The 13,928-nt window shown below is 39.1% G+C and overlaps 1 protein-coding gene across 1 annotated transcript in view; it reads left to right on the forward strand.

Annotated features, from left to right (window-relative positions):
* LOC105555157 (canalicular multispecific organic anion transporter 1-like) overlaps nucleotides 1–13,928 on the forward strand; it is a 103,354-nt gene that overhangs the window by 60,723 nt on the left and 28,703 nt on the right. Inside the window, exon 15 of the mRNA XM_012001960.1 lies at nucleotides 4,794–4,869. Coding sequence (XP_011857350.1) covers nucleotides 4,794–4,869 — 76 coding nt within the window. The remainder of the gene's footprint in view (nucleotides 1–4,793; nucleotides 4,870–13,928) is intronic.

The following is a 13,928-nucleotide window of genomic DNA, read 5'->3' on the forward strand; positions in this document are numbered from 1 at the left end:
AAATTCTTTGGTGGATTGTCAGATATGGCTGGCATCCTTAACAGAAGAGGAACTTCCTCTTTTCTTAATGTCTAGCAACTATGGAAATGATTCCTTGCTTTCTCAGAAAGGTTAAGTAATAATTTATGCTTCTTGTGTAGAAAACAGATGTCTAGGAGTGCCTCCTAGACTAGAAGAAGCATGGAATCTGTCATTTCTCTATCTCTGTCACTTAGGTAGCCTCATGCTAGGCAAATTACAGGCACTCGGTAGCTGTTTGTTAAAGAGATGAATCTGAAAGTGTATTCCCTCAGGAGGTAACAAGGTGCTATGGAATGCTTTAAGCCAGTATCTTTCTTGTGTGTGTGGCCATTTATTTTAAAGGTCACATGAAATACAGATTGTATGCCTTTAGAAAATATAGTTCCAAAAGTAAGCAGTGTGTAAGCTTTAAGCTAAATATTTAATTTGCCACGAAATATAAATTGTGTGTCTTTTGAAACCTGTTGAATTTGTTGTTGTTTAAATACCCAATTTTGGAAATAAAATCCTACCTTTTCTGTATTTGTATAACTTTTTTATGTACAAGTGCCCTCTACTGTAACAGAATAAAAGCAGTAATATTCTTGAAGTTGGGCTGATAGATATTAATAGATCTATTAATAGATGTTACCAACTCACAATCAGAAATTTGCCAGAGTTAGAAAAATGTAACTTTAACTTCTTTCTAATTACCTCAATATTTCTGTCTTTTCCATGACAATCAGAAAGGTGGAAAGTAGAGAAAATTTTTATGCCAGAAATAGAATGTGTTATTAAAAATGAATATTCTGGAATTTTGATTTTTTGAATGCTGGATAAAAAATACAGAAAAACTTATACTCACAATAAAAACTAGATAGCTAGATCAAGAGAGAATCTGTAAAAGGTTAGCTCTATAGAGGATGATTTCCTTAGCCACTGCAGGGAGCAAGACAAAAACGGATCTTGGTATCAAACACTACATTAAATAATAGCTTACATCCAGCGTGATGTCCCTGCAATGCTGCCTCCTAAACCTGGGCCAACTGAACCTCGTCTTGTACTTCATTCTTTAGTCAGTTCCCACTCTAGCCTTCCCTGCATGGCTCTCTGGCTAGGAGTGTCTTCCCCACTTCCCACTTCTTGACCATTCTAGGAACTCAGGTCCCAGAATTCTCTGCTCAAATAATGGAAGCTTGCTCCTGGGACCCGGGCTATCATTCCTCAGGTTTGTTCTTTCACGGACAGACTGCCCTGCTGGCTTGCATCATTCTTTGGCCTGAGGATGTTTGCTCTTGCGGGTGGGAGAGTGGGCAGAGTCTGGACATGTCAGCTGAGGTATCTGCAGATGTACAGAACTTCTGAGAGTGCAAAGTGGAGCTTGGGAGGGGGAGAAGAGGAGCAAAGGCCTTGGCTGAGACTGACTCATCAAGGACTGCCATGTCCCCCAGAGGAAGTCTCAGGAATCCAGACATTCTCATCTGATCCTCGCCTTCTAGGTGGCTTGGAAGGTGTATTTGTCAGAGAAAGCGATAGAACTTGAGTCTTTTAGTTCCATCAGTGACTTTTAAATAACTGGAAATGCAACATGTGAGCCTTTATTGCACTCTTGCTCTGGTTCCACAGATTTTAGGTACAGGTCTGTCCCTGTGGGGAATTTCTTTCTGTTATTTGCATAAATATCAAGGGAAATCAGATTCTGTTTGAGTACGCTTTTGCTGAGATTTAGGGGAAAGAAATTACCTGGCAGAGAGTAGGATGTAAGAGGTGTGATCACTCTGTGATCTTCCATTTATTTATTATAATTCACCCTTTTTGATCTTGAGTCTGTTCAAAAATTTCTTTAAAAGGTACACAATTCTTCAGTTTCAAAATTCTAGTTAATTTATGTGTCACTACAATGGGAGTGCAGTAGGCACACCTCATCCACAAAGGATGTTTCCAAGACCCCCAGTGGTTGAATGAAACTTTGGAGAGTACCTAACTCTGTATATCCTATGCTTTTTAAAATTATGTATATACTTATGATAAAGCTCAGGTTATAAACTAGGCACAGTAAGAGATTAACAACAATAACTGATAATAAAATAGACCAAGATGCCAGCATTACTACTCATGTACTTTGGGGTCATCATGAAGAAAAATAAGAGTTCCTTGAACACAAGCACTTTAATACCATGACAGTTGATCGGATAACCCAAGCTCTCAAGTGACCAATGCATGGGGAGCATCCACAGAGCATGTATGTGCTAGACAAAGAGATGCTGCACTTGCCAGACAGGACAGAGCAGAACGGTGAAATATTTCATCAGGCCACTCAGAATAGCAAGTAATTTAAAACTTATGAATTGTTTATTTCTGGAGTTTTTCGTTTAATATTTTTGGACCACGGTTGACCGTGGGTAGCTGAAACTGCAGGAAGCAAAGTTGCAGGTAAGGGGGAACTAGTGTATAAGCCAGCACAACATTGTGGAATAAACAGTGGACCTATTGTTAGAAATCCTGGAATCTAGTTCTCTCACTGAATAACCACATCAGTCTTCATCAAACGACTTAATTCTTGTGGTTCTTCCCGTTTGGGAAATACAGTGCTTCAGCTCACTCTGCTTTTCCTAGTGGCAAACATGGAACTGAACAATGTACATTATTATCTCTCCCCTGCCCCTCCAGCTGCTTATTACTCATTTCTTTTTCTTTCCTATCATTCTTACTCTCACTGCTGAAGTCAATAACAGGTAGCTTAGAAAGTCAATGGTAAAAAGTACTCTTTGCAGTGTAATTTGGGTTTGGATATATCACATCTCTAAGATTCCATCTAGCTCTAAAAAATCTAAGAGTCTTGCCTTATGGAAATGTTATATAAGATAATCAAATCAGAGGTGAGAAATGGGTTTATGAAGAAAAGTATAACAAAGCTAAAGATAAATTTTACATATTTACAGATTTAGGTTAGGCTAATTCTTACACAAACTAATTATACTGATGACAGCTTGTACATCGTGGATCGTAACGATGTCAATATATTCACAAGTTTTACATTTACTTAATCCTCCTCCAAAACTCCAGAGGCTGCCATGGTCCTCATTTTGGAGATTTCTAAGGTCTCTTCTACAAAGTCTCTGCTTTTTCTGTGTCGTTTGATGAAGACTGATACGGTTATTCAGTGAGAGAACTAGATTCCGGGATTCCTAACAATAGGTCCACTGTTTATTCCACAATGTTGTGCCGACTTATACACTAGTTCCCCCTTACCTGCAATTTTGCTTCCTGCGGTTTCAGCTACCCGCAGTCGACCATGGTCCAAAAATATTAAATGAAAAACTCCAGAAATAAACAATTCATAAGCAAGACACAGAGATTAGGTGTCTTGCTCAAATTAAGACAGAAGGTAAGTGACAGAATTTGAATCCCATGCTACTGCTGTTTCATGTCAGAGAACAACTAAGCTCTTAAACATTGTATCAATTGTGTAGGAACAAGCACATTGACTTAGTACTGACTTACTGGAAAGAGGAAAGTGGAAAGAGGGAGTGGCTCACTCTCATTTACTGATGCTTGCTTCTTCCCCAATACTTGCTCTCCTCCCTTGCCCTGTCTTAAACAATTCTGGGTTTCAGGCAAGCCACTTACCCTTTCTGAGTTTTATGTTTTTCTCCTGCAAAATATAGTTAAATTTACCTATTCTCTTATCTTTCAGGTCATTTGTGAGCTCAATTTATATAATGCCTGTAAAAGTAGTTTATAAATTGAAAATAAATAAATTTAAATATTATTATTAAAGGCTATAAAGATGAGACTGTGCCTTAGAGGGACAGACTGAAACATCTTCAAACTGAATTTGCATTCTTTGAGCCATGGAATCCCCATGTTTCATAGAGATGTTTGAGGTCAATCAGTTTCTTCCATTATGGGCTAGATGATTCCTTCTAGAAAAAAGAAAGCATAGAATTCATAGAAGAGACCTTAGAAATCTCCAAATTCAATTCTTTCTGTTTAGAGATGAGAAATCTAAAATTCAAAGAGTTCAAGTATCAGACTGTGAATAAAGACAAAAATCTGTCTAGCACTGAGGTATTTATCATCAAATTCACTAGCCCATTTACCATCAAATTCACTAAGGTTATTTGAACCTCAGTAGCTGATAGTTCTTGGTGTATGACCTTGGTTTGTGTTTCCTGCGTAAGAGCTCAGTGCCTCAGTCTTTTTATCCCTAAAATAAGGACAATAACTATAGTATCTTTCTCATAGGGGTAGTTTTGAAAATTAAAAGAGATACAAAGCCCTTAGGGCAATGCCTGTCACATAGGATGCTATTATCACTGTTAGTGACACTTGCAAGACAATGACAGCTTTGGGGAATTTGCCATTGTGTTTTCTTACTAATCTTCACGAGAATCACATTTGTATAAAGGCTGCATGAAATTATGTTTCTTTTAAAGGCTAGAGTGGTTTTCCTCTTGGGAAATATTTAGCCCTTCTGTGGAAGATCTGAAATAAGTTAGCAGCCCTCTCAGAGGGACACTGAGAGAGTTAGCATTCCTTTCTCTGAGAAAAAAAAAAATAATTTCTCTGTAGGTTTTCTCAACAAGAAATCTCAGTTTTACTACGATATTACAGAACATTTTAGGACAAGCTGAAATAATGGAGAAAATACTAGGGCTCCCAGTAAACCTATGGATCTAGAACTTAAAAACCTCTCCAATTTGTGTAATCCTCCATTATACTTCTCTCTATTTTGTTTATTGTTGGCTTATAATTGTGGATATAAAAACACTGACTGTCTTTCTCTCCAGCTCATGCTCTAAAGCGAGTCAGTGCAGTCAACTCCAGAACTAGACCAAAAGACAAAATCCTGGAACAAAAACCTAGGTGAGTATCAGGAAATGCCAGGCTCACTGGGATTATGGACTGATTAATTACTTTTTTATAGCATTTGAACACATCCTATAAGAAAGATCCATACATTATGATGGATATAAAATGTACTTAGTGGTTTCCAATTCTAAACTACAGGTTAGATGGATGTGTCTAAATTTTTAAGTGAGATGGATGAGACTTAGTTTTGGAAACATATGTTCATTAGATTCCTCGCTATTTCTAGCCAAATTCTAGTGGTAGAAATTTAATCTGATTGCCAAAAACATCCCCATCCCATAGCATTCATAAACTCTACAGATGAGAATGTGAAAAATAGGCTTTGGACGTAAACATTTCATGATGGATTGGGATGATTATCAAGACAGGATATGTGACCTAGACGTACAGACTCGGTATAGGACCTGAAGAACCTGCCTAGAAAAATAAGAGAAAGAAAGAGAGAGGAAAGAGAGGAAAGAGAGGAGAGAGAGAGAAAGAAAGAAAGAAAGAAAGAAAGAAAGAAAGAAAGAAAGAAGAAAGAAAGAAGGAAAGAAAGAAAGAGAAAGAAAGAAAGAGAAAAGAAAGAAAGAAAAGAAGAAGAAGAAGAAGAAGAAGAAGAAGAAGAAGAAGAAGAAGAAGAAGAAGAAGAGAAGGAGTAGAAAGGAGGGCAGGAAGGAAGAGGGGAGGGAGACAGAATAAAAAGGGTAAAACTTTCGTCCTGATTGGATTTTGTTATATTATGCTTTATTTTATTTTGTAAGTGACTAAAACGAATAATGATTGAAGCAAATTAATCTAATCAGTTATTTCCCCAATGTTTCTTCCCTCAGTTGCCTAAACAGAAAACCAAAAGATAATAGGAAATAATAGGAATACACAGCTTATAGGTTGGTCGTGGTGGCTCACGCCTGTAATCCCAGTACTTTGGGAGGCTGAGGCAGGTGGATTACCTGAGGTCAGGAATTCAAGACCAGCCTGACCAACATGGTGAAATCCCATCTCTACTAAAATACAAAAATTAGCCAGGCGTGGTGGCATGTGCCTGTAACCCAAGCTATTTGGGAGGCTGAGGTAGGAGAATCGCTTGAACCTGGGAGACAGTGAGCTGAGATCGTGCCACTGCACTCCAGCCTGGGTGACAGAGTAAGATTCTGTCTCAAAAAAAAAAAAAAAAAAAAAAGAGAGAGAGATTATAAAATAAGTGCCTAGATCTTGTAATTGCTAAAATTGAGCGTTGTGACAGATTTAAGGGAATCAAGCACTTTAGGATCCAAGAGCTCAGATACTGGCAGTTTTGACCTTGAATGAAAGAATGAGTCTTGAAATAATTATTTTTTAAGAATTGGATATACCTAAGGATGTGTGGATGATGTAGATGTTACAGGTTGGAGATTTGTGTGCATACCAAATTTAGCTGACTCAGTAGGTAAACTAATAATAAATCATTCCTCCTTGATCATAAAGACCTTGGACTGCTTCTCTTTGTCTGTTATCTTAGTGTTTTTATACTGTCTCATGGCTTTAAATGCTTTCCATACACTAATATCTCCAAGTTAATCTCTCTAGTCTGGATCTTTCCTTGAACTCCAGGGTTGAACTGGCAACTGACCCTCTCAGCATCTCCCCTTTAATGTCTAAATGACATCTCCAATTTTTATGTCCCACAAAGGATTCTAGATTTTCCTTCACCACACACAAACCTGTCCCACATACGATTTTTTTCCACCTTAGCTAACAGCAATGCTATTCTTCCAGTTGCTCAGTTAAAAAATATCTTGCAGTCATCTTGACCTTTCTTACTCTACATCCAATCTATAATCAAATCCCATTGGCTCGATCTTCAAAATATATACAATAATCTAGAATTCACCCACCACTCATTGCCTTCATAGCTGTCCCCTTTGTCCGATCATGATTATTTTTCACTTGCCATTATTGTAACTGCCTGCTTACAGGCCTTCCTGCTGCCATCTTACCCCATACAGGCTATTTGCAACATAGTATACAGAGACTTTCTTTTATAAATGCAAGTCAGAGAATATTGGTTTTCTGCCCAAAACTTTCAAAACATTCACCTCTCAGAGAAAAATCTGAGGTCCTTACACTGACTTGTAAAGCCCTATAGGACCTGGACCTGTTTACCATTCTGATCTCAGAACCCTAGGAAGTTCACCCTTCATTACTCCGTCCAGCAACCCTGACCGTTTTCTGTTTCTGGGATAGCCAGGCATGCCCCAACTTCAAGGCCTTGCATTTCTGATTCACTGCATGAAGTATACTTTGTTCAGATAACCATATGGCTTGCACATCCACCTTCTGTTGGTGTTTGCTTAAATGTTGGCTCATCAGTGAAGACTTGCTTATCCACCCTATTTCATATCTCAACACTTCCTACTCCTTTCCCAGCTTTGCTTTGTCATACTTCTTATTAATTTCCATAAAATTGGGAAATTTACTTGTTTATTTTTTATTTTGTCTTCCTCCTAACTCTGTATCATAAGGTTTTATAAGGGCAGGATTTTTTGTTATTTGTTCCATTGCCATCAGCTAGAACACCAAATGGCACATATATAAGTATTTGTTGAATGGATGGATAAATAATTAGAGACTGAAAGAACACTGAAAAGTTTTCTGATCCATCATTTCTTTTATTTTTTGGCCACTGAGATTTAATATATTTCATTTAAATGAGTATAATCTTTTAAGAGTCTCTAAGAAAAGATAATCCAGAAGCAATGAAACATACTTTGAAATCCATTTGCTTTGGGGTATGAATCCTAAGGAGCATATCTGCCCTTGTATAGTGTCACTGTGCACTCAGTAAATAACTTAAGAAAAGCTTAACATGTAAAAATTAATCAATATTTTTGTAAACTTAATCATTTCCTTTCCCCTACAGTAAGTCAATTTTCCTTATTTATACGATCACTGTTAATATAACATCTAAATTGAACCCTTGAAGTTTCTGTAAACCAATTTTGGGAAATCATTCCTTCTTTTTCTCCCTAAAAAAAGAATTCCAGTCCCTATAAATATTTGTTTACAAAATTGTTTTTTTAAAAAATTCTAAGTTGCATCAGCTCAAATAAAGAATTCAGCAGAACATGGTGCTGCACGCCTATAGTTCCAGCTACTCAGGGGCCAAACTGGGAGGATCCATTGAGCTCAGGAGTTTGAAACCAGCCTGGGCAACATAGCAAGACTCTTGTCTCAAAAAAAAAAGGAAAGGGAGGAAGAGAAGAAAGGAGGAAGAAAGAAACAGAGAGAGAGAGAGAGGAAGGAAGGAAGGAAGGAAGGAAGGAAGGAGAAAAAAGAAAGAAAGAAGAAGAAGAAGGAGCAGGAGGAGGAGAAGGAGGAGGAGGAGGGAAGGAAGGAAGGAAGGAAGGAAGGAAGGAAGGAAGGAGAGAGAGAGAGAAAGAAAGAAAGGAAGGAAGGAAGGAAGGAAAGAAGGAAGGAAGGGAGGGAGAGAAAGAAAGAAAGAAAAAAAGTTGGTCCAGGGCAAGATGACCAGATGACCGAACAGGAACAGCTCTGGTCTGCAGCTCCCAGTGAGACAAACACAGAAGGCAGGTGATTTCTGCATTTCCAACTGAGGTACCTGACTCATCTCACTGGGACTGGTTAGACAGTGGGTCCAGCCCACAGAGGGCACGCAGAAGCAGGGTAGGGCATTGCCTTACCTGGGAAGTGCAAGGGGTCTGGGAACTCCCTCCCCTAGCCAAGGGAAGCCATGAGGGACTGTGCCATGAGGAATGGTGCACTCCAGCCCAGGTACTACGCTTTTCCCACGGTTTTCACAATCCACAGACGAGGAGATTCCCTCAGGTGCCTACACCATGAGGGCCGTGGGTTTTAAGCACAAACCTGAGCGGCCATTTGGGCAGACATCCAGTTAGCTGCAGGAGGTTTATTTTATGTATGTATGTATGTATGTATGTATGTATGTATGTATGTATGTATTTTGTACACCAGTGGTGCCTGGAACACCATCAAGACAGAACTGTTCCCTTCCCTGGAAAGGGGGCTGAAGCCAGGATGCTGAGCGGTCTTGCTCAGCAGATCCCACTTCCATGGAGCCCAGCAAGCTAAGATCCACTGGCTTGAAACTCTCAACTGCCAGCACAGCAGTCTGAAGTTGACCTGGGATACTTGAGCTTGGTGGGAGGAAGAGCTTCTGCCATTACTGAGGCTTGATTAGGCGGTGTCCCCTCATAGTGTAAACAAAGCTGTGGGGAAGTTCAACTGGGAGGAACCCACCTCAGGGCTACAAAGTCACTGTAGCCAGACTGCCTCTCTAGATTCCTCCTCTCTGAGCAGGGCATCTCTGAAAGAAAGGCAGCAGCCCCAGTCAGGGACTTACAGATAAAACTCCCATCTCCCCGGGACAGAGCACCTGGGGGAAGGGGCAGCTGTGGGTGCAGCTTCAGCAGACTTAAACGTTCCTGCCTGTCAGCTCTGAAGATCTCCCATCACAGTGCTCAAGCTCTACTAAGGGACAGACCGCCTCCTCAAGTGGGTCCCTGACCCCCGTGCCTCCTGACTGGGAGACACCTTCCAGCAGGAGTCGACAGACACCTCATATAGGAGAGCTCTGGCTGGCATCTGGCAGGTGCCCCTCTGGGACAAAGCTTCCAGAGAAAGGAGCAGGCAGCAGTCTTTGCTGTTCTGCAGCCTCTGCTGGTGATACCCAGTCAAACAGGGTCTGGAGTGGACCGCCAGCAAACTCCAGTGGACCTGCGGAAGAGGGGCCTGGCTGTTAGAAGGAAAGCTAACAAACAGAAAGCAATAACATCAACATCAACCAAAAGGATGTCTACACAAAAACCCCATCCAAAGGTCATTAGCATCAAAGATCAAATGTAGATAAATCCACGAAGATGAGGATAAAACATCACAAAAAGGCTGAAAATTCCAAAAACCAGAATTCCTCTTCCCCTCCAAAGGATCAGAACTCCTTGCCAGCAAGGGAACAAAACTGGATGAAAAATGAGTTTGAGGAATTGACAGAAGTAGGCTTCAGAAGGTGGGTAAAATAACAAACTCCTCCGAGCTAAAGGAGCATGTTCTAACCCAGTGCAAGGAAGCTAAGAACCTTGATAAAAGGTTACAGGAACTGCTAACTAGAATAAACGGTTTAGAGAAAAACATAAATGACCTGATGGAGCTGAAAAACACTCCATGAAGCATACACAAGTATCAATAGCCAAATTCATCAAGCGGAAGAAAGGATATCAGAGGATGATCAACTTAATGAAGTAAAGCATGAAGACAAGATTAGAGAAAAAAGAATGAAAATGAATGAACAAAGCCTCCAAGAAATATGAGACTATGTGAAAAGACCAAACCTATTTTTGTTTGGTTTACCTAAAAGTGATGAGGAGAATGGAACCAAGTTGGAAAACACACTTCAGGATATTATCCAAGAGAACTTCCCCAACCTAGCAGGACAGGCCAACATGCAAATTCATGAAATGTGGAGAATGCCACAAAGATACTCCTCAAGAAGAGTGACACCAAGATACATGATCATCAGATTCACCAAGGGTGAAAGAAGGAAAAAACGTTAAGGGCAGTCAGAGAGAAAGTTCAGGTTACCCACAAAGGGAAGGCCATCGGACTACCAGCACATCTCTCTGCAGAAACCCTACAATCCAGAAGAGAGTGGGGGCCAAAATTCAACACTCTTAAAGAAAAGAATTTTCCACCCAGAATTTCATATCCAGCCAAACTAAGCTTCATAAGTGAAGGAGAAATAAAATCCTTTACAGACAAGCAAATGCTGAGGGATTTTGTCACCACCAGGCCTACCTTACAAGAGCTCCTGAAGGAAGCACTAAATATTCAAAGGAAAAACTGATACCAGCCACTGCAAAAACATACCAAAATGTAAAGACCATCAACACTATAAAGAAATTGCATCAACTAATGTGTAAAATAATCAACTAGCATCATAATGACAGGATCAAATTCACACATAAAAATATTAACCTTAAATGTAAATGGGTTAAATACCCCAATTAAAAGACACAGACTGGCAAACTGATTAAAGAGTCAAGACCCATTGGGGTGCTGTATTCAGGAGACCCATCTCATGTGCAAAGACATACATAGGCTCAAAATAAAGGGATGAAGGAATATTTACCAAGCAAATGGAAAGCCAAAAAAAAAAAAAACAGACTTTAAACCAACAAATATCAAGATCAAAAAAGACAAAGAAGGACATTACATAATGGTAAAGGGAGCAATGCAACAAGAAGAGCTAACTATCCTAACTATATATGCACCTAATACAGAAGCACCCAGATTCATAAGTCTCAAGTCAAGTTCTTAGAGACCTACGAAGAGACTTAGACTCTCACACAGTAATAGTGGGAGACTTTAACACCCCACTGTCAATATTAGACAGATCAATGAGACAGAAAATTAACAAGAATATTCAGGACTTTAGCTCAGCCCTGGACCAACTGGACCTATTAGACATCTATAGAACTCTCCACCCCAAATCAACAGAATATACATTCTTCTCAGCACCACATCACACTTCTTCTAAAATTGACTACATAATTGGAAGTAAAACACTCCTAAGCAAATGCAAAAGAATGGAAATCATAACAGTCTCTCAGACCACAATGCAATCAAATTAGAACTCAGGATTAAGAAACTCACTCAAAACAGTAGAACTACATGAAAACCGAATAACCTGCTCCTGAATGACTACTGGGTAAGTAGCGATATTAAGGTAGAAATAAATAAGTTCTTTGAAATCAATGAGAACAAAGACAAAACATACCAGAATCTCTGGGACACAGCTAAAGCAGTGTTTACAGGGAAATTTATAGTGCTAAATGCCAACAGGAGAAAGTGGGAAAGATCTAAAATTGACACCCTAACATCACAATTAAAAGAACTGCAGAAGCAAGAACAAACAAATTCAAAAGCTGGCAGAAGACAAGAAATAAGTAAGATCAGAGCAGAACTGAAGGAGATAGAGACACAAAAAACCCTTTTAAAAAATCAGTGAATCCAGGAGCTGGTTTTTTGAAAAGATTAACAAAATAGATAGACCGCTAGCCAGACTAATAAAGAAGAAAAAGAGAGAAGAATCAAATAGGTCCAATAAAAAATGATAAAGGTAATACCACGACTGATCCCACTGAAATACAAATTACCATCAGAGAATACTATAAACACCTCTATGCAAATAAACTAGAAAATCTAGAAGAAATGGATAAATTCCTGGACACATACAGCCTCCCAAAACAAAACCAGGAAGAAGTCAAATCCCTGAATAGGCCAATAACAAGTTCTGAAATTGAGGCAGTGATTAATAGCCTACCAACCAATAAAAGCCCAGGACCAGACGGATTCACAGCCAAGCTCTACCAGAAGTACAAAGAGGAGTTGGCATCACTCCTTGTGAAACTATTCCAAACAATGGAAAAAGAGGGAATCCTCCCTACCTCATTTTATGAGGCCAGCATCATCTTGATACCAAAGTCTGGCAGAGACACAACAAAAAGGAAAAATTCAGGGCAATATCCCTGATGAACATAATGTGAAAACCCTCAATAAAATACTGGGAAACCAAATCCAGCACCACATCAAAAAGCTTATCCACCATGATCAAGTTGGCTTCATCCCTGGGATGCAAGGCTGGTTCAACATACGCAAATTAATAAACATAATCCATCACATAAAGAGAAACAATGACAAAAACCGCATGATTATCTCAATAGATGCAGAAAAGGCCTTCAATAAAATCCAACAGTTCTTCATGCTAAAAACACTCAATAAACTAGGTATTGATGGAACATATCTCAAAATAATAAGAGCTATTTATGACAAATGCACAGCCAATATACTGACTGGGCAAAAGTTGGAATCATTCCCTTTGAAAACTGGCATAAGACAAAGATGCCCTCTCTCACCACTCCTATTCAACATAGTATTGGAAGTTCTGGCCAGGGCAATCAGGCAACAGAAAGAAATAAAGAGTATCAAATTGGAAGAGAGGAAGTCAAATTGTCTCTGTTTGCAGAAGACGTGATTGTATATTTAGAAAACTCCATTGTCTCAGCCCCAAAACTCCTTAAGCTGATAAGCAACTTCAACGAAGTCTCGGGATACAAAATCAATGTGCACAAATCACAAGCATTCCTATACATCAATAATAGACAAACAGAGAGCCAAATCATGAGTGAACTCCCATTCACAAATGCTACAAAGCAAATAAAATACCTAGGAATACAACTTACAAGGCATGTGAAGGACCTCTTCAAGGAGAACTACAAACCATTGCTCAGGAAATAAGAGAAGATACAAACAAATGGAAAAATATTCCATGCCCATGGATAGGAAGAATCAATATCATGAAAATGGCCATACTGTCCAAGTAATTTATAGATTCAATGCTATCCCCATCAAGCTACCATTGACATTTTTCATAGAATTAGAAAAAACTACTTTAAATTTCATATGGAACCAAAAAAGAGCCCATATAGCCAAGACAGTCCTAAGCAAAAAGAACAAAGCTGGAGGCATCACTCTACCTGACTTCATACTACAAGGTCACAGTAACCAAAACAGCATATAAAGACCATGGAACAGAACAGAGTCCTCAGAAATAACACCACATGTCTACAACCATCTGATCTTTTACAAACCCGACAAAAACAAGCAATGGGGAAAGGATTCCCTATTTAAGAAATGGTGTTGGGAAAACTGGCTAGCCATATGCAGAAAGTTGAAACTGGACCCCTTCCTTACACTTTATACAAAAATTAACTCAAGTTGGATTAAAGACTTAAACATAAGACCTAAAACCATAAATACCCTAGAAGAAAACCTAGGCAACACCATTCAGAACATAGGCGTGGGCAAAGACTTCATGAGTAAAACACCAAAAGCAATGTCAACAAAAGCCAAAATTGACAAATGGAATCTAAGAAGAAGAAAGAATGAAAGAGAGAGAGAGAGGGAGAAAGAAAGAAAGAAAGAAAGAAAGAAAGAAAGAAAGAAAGAAAGAAAGAAAGAAAGAAAGAAAGAAAGAAAGAAAGAAAGAAAGAAAGAAA

The sequence above is a fragment of the Mandrillus leucophaeus genome, unplaced genomic scaffold (assembly GCF_000951045.1).
Source record: "Mandrillus leucophaeus isolate KB7577 unplaced genomic scaffold, Mleu.le_1.0 Scaffold671, whole genome shotgun sequence".
Taxonomy (NCBI): domain Eukaryota; kingdom Metazoa; phylum Chordata; class Mammalia; order Primates; family Cercopithecidae; genus Mandrillus; species Mandrillus leucophaeus.